The 6,610-nt window shown below is 41.0% G+C and overlaps 1 protein-coding gene across 1 annotated transcript; it reads right to left on the reverse strand.

The window, feature by feature from the left end:
- Positions 1-657: 657 nt before the first annotated feature.
- Positions 658-5,440, reverse strand: prlhr2a (prolactin releasing hormone receptor 2a). Its single transcript, XM_074638406.1, has 3 exons — positions 5,317-5,440; positions 3,136-3,619; positions 658-1,439 (listed from the first exon to the last, which is right to left on the reverse strand). Exons 2-3 carry the CDS (start codon positions 3,597-3,599, stop codon positions 803-805), a joined length of 1,101 nt encoding a protein of 366 aa, XP_074494507.1. The 5' UTR covers positions 3,600-3,619; positions 5,317-5,440; the 3' UTR covers positions 658-802.
- Between the last annotated feature and the right edge of the window lie 1,170 nt (positions 5,441-6,610).

Raw genomic sequence — 6,610 nt, forward strand, 5'->3', positions numbered from 1 at the left:
GGTCCAAACACAAAAATATTTTTTTTCCAATAAACCGGCCTCATGTTAAAGAGACATTTCAAAATATATATATAAGTTGAACTTATAATTTACTAAATGGAGGCTACTCAATGTGACTATCCATACAAACACACATGGCAGTCGACGGTTGATCTACTCTGTTCAGGCTTAAAGGGGAACTCCACCGGTTTTACACGTCAATGTGTGTTTACAGGTCTACTGCATATGTTAAAAAAAGTTATACAAAGCCTTTTGTGTTTCCAGAGGGAGATGCGCAAATTTGGCGTTGATGGGAGCTGAAGACTACAAGTTTGAAAATGAAAAAAAAAATCTTAAGCTTACTAGACCTCTGTAGCTCGCTCTTCATCTCTGCTTCAGGCTAGCGCTAACATTAGTCGTTACAAGTAACGCACCCGAATCTCCGACCAAACTGTCGGGTGGCAAGTTGCGTTGTTGGTAATGTAGGAATGCGTGGAATAAAAAAGACAACATCTCTGGTTCTGTTCCATTGATCATTATCCTTTTTTTGCAAACGGTTCATCGTGAGTCCGACAGTATTATAGGAGTGCAATGCTAAATTGATGGAGTACTTTTTTAAGCGTATTGGTAAACAACAGTGCAACAGTTTTGACACTGGGCTACTGAATTATGGGCAATTATGGTGCGCATGATGAGGCTACCATACCATCTAGTTAAGAATCCTGCCTATTTACATTGCCTGAATGTTACCAGAATGAGATGAGTATACTCTACCATCCAAAGAAGCAAGGACTAACCAACAGCAGCCTAAAACACAGGAACTTCACAAAACCACGCTGGCTGTGGCGCAGTTGTTGGCCGAGATGCCGATGCGACGGCGGCACGTGAACATTTTGCGGAGCTCAGCGCGGAAGCGGTCGTGCAGCCAGGCGTAGAGGAAAGGATTACAGCAGGATGAGCTCATCGCACACAGGTGACAGAGCAGCTGAATGAGCAGAAAGTACCGCTTATCGATCAGGTCAATGTCAATGTCACGAAGCACGTTGAACACGCTGATCGGCATCCAGCAGACGCCGAAGGCCGCCACCACCAGGCTCACCAGTCGGAAGGTCTTGCGTTTGCGCATGCGCTGAGCCTCCGCCTGGCTCTGGGTGTGGTGGCCGGGTACGACACAGTTCCGCAGTTTGACAGAGATGCACAGGTATGAGATGCAGAGCGCCGACAGGGGCAGGACGTAGGTGATGAAGAGAGTGCTGTACGCGTAAGCCAGCCGCTCCCTCTCCTGGCCCATCCAGAACTCCTCGCAGATGGTGAAGCCCTCGTTCTTAAACTCCACGTGGTAGGTGTGAGCCACAGCTGGAGCCACCAGACCGCAGGACAGCAGCCAGATCCCAGACAGAAGGTAGGTGCACGCCAAGACTGAGATGCGCTTTTTCAGAGGATGAACTGTGGCATAGTATCTATAGAGAAGCAGAGAAGAAAATAGCCTCAGTTCATTTTCCCAGTTAGATGAGATTGGATCTACTTAATTAAACTGTTATTTACAGAAACACGCCAAACATGAGTTGAGTAAAGAGGAACAGCATTCACACGTCATCGCTTGCCAACAGCAATCAACAAGCAAATGGCAGCACAGCTCTTAAGCACCACAGATAATCCAGCCTCAAAAACGACTGTAGAAAGCAATCAACGTCAAGTTGACAGATTCCAACCAAAAAAAATTATGTTCACAAAGGTTTCACAAAAATCCAATCCAATTCAGCTCTGCTACTGTAGCCATGGTGAACAGACAAATCAGGATTTGGGCTTCTGGCACACAGCTTGATGTAAGTAGCTCAAGACATTGGCAGTCGATTAGACTGTTGTGAGGTTATTAAATAGGCATTATCGGTCGCTATAAGCACCATAGATGTGGGTCAATAGGGCCTACTGCACCAATATACAATAGTAGGTTTTATCATCTATTCACATGGTTGATCACAGAACGAAGGTATAAAAGAACATGACAGCAACCGTAGTAATCATGACAGGAGCAGAAGCAGAAGTCAGGCAGCGTGAAACTCCATATTGGGTGAAGGTCACGGCGATAGGGCTTTACACCCATGAGACCGGGTTTCACATCCTGTGGGAAACCAACAAGGAGTAGTTGTCTTTGTGTTCACAAGCGTTAAGTTTCATTATTTTAAGCCAAAACACAATCTCTTCCCTAAACTTAAGTGTTTTTGTTTTGCATAAACCTAAAAAAGTTGTATTTTTGTCTCCTAAACCTAAATGTTTTTGTTGCCTGAACCTAAAAAGTTTGTAGTTTTGTTGCCTAAACCTAAAGAAGTTGTAGTTTTGCTTCCTAAACCTAAAGAAGCTTTTTTCTTTGTGTTCAAAATCTAACGTTTCATTCAGTTTTACGTGTAAGAACGTTGCTTTTAAGTTTCGCTTTCGCTTTTACAACGCAGTGCGCCCCTAATGACCCACATCTATGGTGCTTAGAGCGACCGATAATGCCTATTTAATTGCCTGATAACAGACAAAATAGGATCATCATCCATCCTGTTTGTCCTTCAGCCAGACAGATTTTCATTTGGAGAAACTCAAAGAATAGGGTAAGTGCACAATATCTGTTTAGAGGATCTGGAGTGTAGTGCGAACCATTTCAGAAACACTATTCCCTTTGCACATAGGTAAATGATAATGCACCCTTTAACCAAGCTGAAGAATTCTAGTGCTATGGCCTCCATATATATGTAAACATCAGATTGCAGAGAGAAAGCTCTTAGGGGTCTGTTATCTTTGAAATGTTTATCAATACAATTCAGAGCATTCAAAGAAGAAAATGTGGTCCTAGAAACTCTGAGTAGGTTAGGTAATTTCAGAGCTGCCATAAAAATCCATTAGATTTCTTACACATTTGCATCTGCCACTGCAATGTTGTGCAAAACGAGATAGTGACATTCATTGGGAGTAATTCGGTACCCTATTATTTCTTCATTTATGTGTCGTTTATAACAGGGTGGCTAAGTAGGTTTGAATACAGGCCCCAAGCTGAAAACCTTTTTTGCTCATCTGATGATGCATTGTGTCAGTGAAATGCAGAATGCATGTAAATATCCCCCAGGGGGTTTCACTTATAGAGTCTGTCACAGTCCTCCGGCTCATCCTTACCTGTCCACACCGATGGCAGTGAGAGTGAAGACGGACACGTACACCGTCACAGGCTGGATGAGGTACACCAGGTAGCACATGAAGCGGCCAAACACCCAGCCGCGTGGGTTGAAGGCGTAGGCCAGCGTGAAGGGGACACATGTGGCGCACATCAGCATGTCAGAGAAGGCCAGGTTCCCAATGAAAAAGTTGGTGACGTTGTGCATCTTGCGCGTGCGGCAAATGACATAGAGGAGCAGGTAGTTGCCGAAGACGCCCACCAGGGCCACCAGGGTGTAGCAGGGGATGATGAGCAGCTTGAAGGACTGCAGCAACTCCACGCCCACGAACTGGGGGCTGCGTTTGGAGGAGCCGTTCTGCAGCGCCACCTCAAAGACCTGACCCCCGGTGTCATTCCCAGTCACCTCATGCATCACGCACATTGGGGTGAGCTCAGCTGCCCAGCCACTGCTTGTGCCCTCCATCCCAAAAGGCTGGTGTCAACCTGGAGGGGTGAAATCATGAGTATGGTAAAATACAGTGCATGTATTCAACAGTATGCACAGCGCTTGCCAAGCCAAGAATATGCTGAATGACTGATGGACATAAAGCCTACTGTATATAGACACAGTCAATGAATGACATTTAATGGAAAATGTACTTTTATTATAATCCTGTGTGAATGCAGATACGCTGTCCAATTATAATTCTTGTCTTTGTGATAACATTTTCAGTCCTGTATAGCTCCAAATGGAAAATGGACTTCCTTTTGTCAGAATACAGTAAAGCTTCCCTTAGAAACTATTATAGAGATGTTTTTCTATCATTACATTTGAAGTCGGTTTATTGCAATAGACATGAGGTAGGTTGTCTTATCACCGTGAGACAGGTGCATGCCTCTCAGCTATTCTATCAGATTTTCAGAACTTCGACACAAACACTGAATAATAAAGCAAATGCTGCTGTGCGACTCAGACCTGCTCCGGACTCGCATACACTGCATGTGCACTGTGTTTATGTAGCACAGCACAGCACAGGGGGTGTTGGTTCCAGTTCACATCGATTCAATGCAACGAGGAAATATAGGAAATAAGACCATGGTATGGCAACATGACTGCATGAGAAAATGAGAGAATACTGATATAAATGGTGAGCAGAGGGCTGATGAAGTCACTTTTTTTTGTTGCATTTTGAATTTACCGTTGGATTGAAAAGATGATTGTGAGAATTACCAAAAAAAAAAAAATGTGAAAAGAGAAAAAACGTATTAGAGTGTCTGCCAAGAGGACAGACGTCTGCTTCAGATATAAACCCCAAAATGTCCCAAATTTACTGTAATTCCCCTGATTATAACAATTCTTGGAGTTACCAGTAAAGAAGGGGTATTAACTGAACTATATGTCTATAGAATATAATATAAGCTAATTAAAACCATGTACAATAATTAATGCTACAGTATATAAACAGATTTTACTTGTTACTTATCTGTAACAGCCCACTCAGGGTCTAAGGATCATGCTTTGCAGATTGTAATGTTGTTTCTATTTCTCAAGTTATCTCTAAATTAATGTTTCTATTATATGTTATCTCTGATTTGACATGTTTTTAATCAAAACATCATGATAATTGAAGTTTGAAATGCACTCTTAGACATCTCACATGCTCAGCAGCAGAAATAACCGACAATATTGTATATCAGATATACTGTCAACAGTGAATTCAGTCATTCAATAGAGCCGTTTGCATAACTACTCCTGTAACATTTCATCCACACACTATTTCTGATATTCCCCTCATTAATTAACAAAACATTAACATTTAAAAAAAAAAAAAAATTGAAATTGAAAAAATATAATTACTGCATCCTTTCTGCCAAGTAATACCTTTGAAATAATGATATCAGAATAGTTTAGTTGGACAACCATCTGTGTAAGGCATTAGAAAATATATCTAGTCTCTCAAAAAATGGAATACTGCGATGCCATTAGACGATTAAACTCTGCAGATATAGAGAAGTCTCTATCGGACATACCGACCCTCTAAAACTCATTTTAAATGCAATGATACAGAATTGACGCATTTGTTTGAATCATCTCCATCTTTCTCTTTTTCAACTCAAATATTTGACTTTAAATTACTAGATTTAGTCTATATGCCAATTTTGCATCTAGAATTGAAGAAAAAAAAAAGTAGCGCACCTACCGTGTGTTGATGTTCAGTTTTCAGATGATCAGTGGAGGAGAGAGATACAGCGCGCGGAGCCTCTCTGTGAGTCTCGCGCCTCGATCTGCCAAGAGATGCGCGCTTCTCGATCCCACGTGCGTCTCTGAGCGGCGCTACGTCCATCCATCCACCTGCACTCTGCACCTTTGGTATTTATTTCATGTGTCAGCATTGATCTGCCTTATAATGACTTATGTGTGACAAATGTTTTAAGCTTAAAGCACGTTGCCAGGTGATCAGCAGGTGGCTGACAGGGATGGCTCGCTCTTATTATCTGCCTTTTAACCCTTTAACCCTATATACCTGACAGCTATGAGGACTGCACGAGCTCCTGACACGCGTGTCTCCGTGGAAGATAGTTGAGTCTGCGTAAAATCAACGGAAAAATCACCTGCATTTGATTTGATTTGCAGTAAAAATGACAAATAATACTAAGACAAATAAACCATGCTGACGTTTTTTCCAACCTTGAGAATTAAAAGTAGCCAACTTATGAGCATTAAAATGAAATAGCCATTCCATTTTGTCATCATTCGAGCACCAAAACATTTTTTTAATCTAATTTCTAAATTATTATTTTTTTTATTTTGAACAGACATTTAATGTATAATAGAAGTTCGTAACTCATCATACTATGGACAATACAAAAGAAAATGTGATTCATTTTTTTTTTTTTAAATCTACCAACTTCAGGGTTCCAGAGGAAGGATTCCTGTTCTTAACTGTGCAACTAAAGATCTTTGACTCCTTGATAAGTTTGCCAGAACATAAGATTCAGTGCCATATTTGTGCTTGATTGGAATATATTTTCGTAATTTGGGTTTTAACAATATATCTTTCAACCATTTTTCTTCAAATCTAGCAAGAAACTTTCTTCTAATTGCATTCATGCATGATAAGTTATTACTATACATATATTGCAATTCAGATTCCTCAAAAAAAAGCATGAAGTTCTGTAGCCCATGGAGCATTATGTGATTTACTCCAAAGAAAAGCCCTCTTATTGATCCTGTATTGTGACATATTAAGCAAACGATTCCACAGTCTTATCATTTCACATTTTTGGATTATTGAACCTAAAAAAACAGCGTGCAGCTCTGTTCTGTCTGTTCTTCTATTTTACATTCTTTGAAGCCCCATATGCCTGAAGAAAATTTTAATATGGGGGAGAAATATGCATCATAAAGTTGGGAGTAAGTAAAGTAAGATCTTTACAGTACACCCAGAACAGTTACATGAACAGAAGCTATAGGCTCAAGAGAAGCGACAGTTT

This window comes from Sebastes fasciatus, chromosome 6, assembly GCF_043250625.1.
Source record: "Sebastes fasciatus isolate fSebFas1 chromosome 6, fSebFas1.pri, whole genome shotgun sequence".
NCBI classification, from domain to species: domain Eukaryota; kingdom Metazoa; phylum Chordata; class Actinopteri; order Perciformes; family Sebastidae; genus Sebastes; species Sebastes fasciatus.

What these genes read in the sequence shown, in the direction of transcription:
- prlhr2a (XM_074638406.1), bottom strand. Translation starts at nt 3,599, where the DNA reads ATGGAGGGCACAAGCAGTGGCTGGGCAGCTGAGCTCACCCCAATGTGC. An exon ending in ACTGCCATCGGTGTGGACAG is followed by an intron (nt 1,440 to 3,135) that starts GTAAGGATGAGC and finishes GCTTCTCTATAG; the next exon opens with ATACTATGCCACAGTTCATC.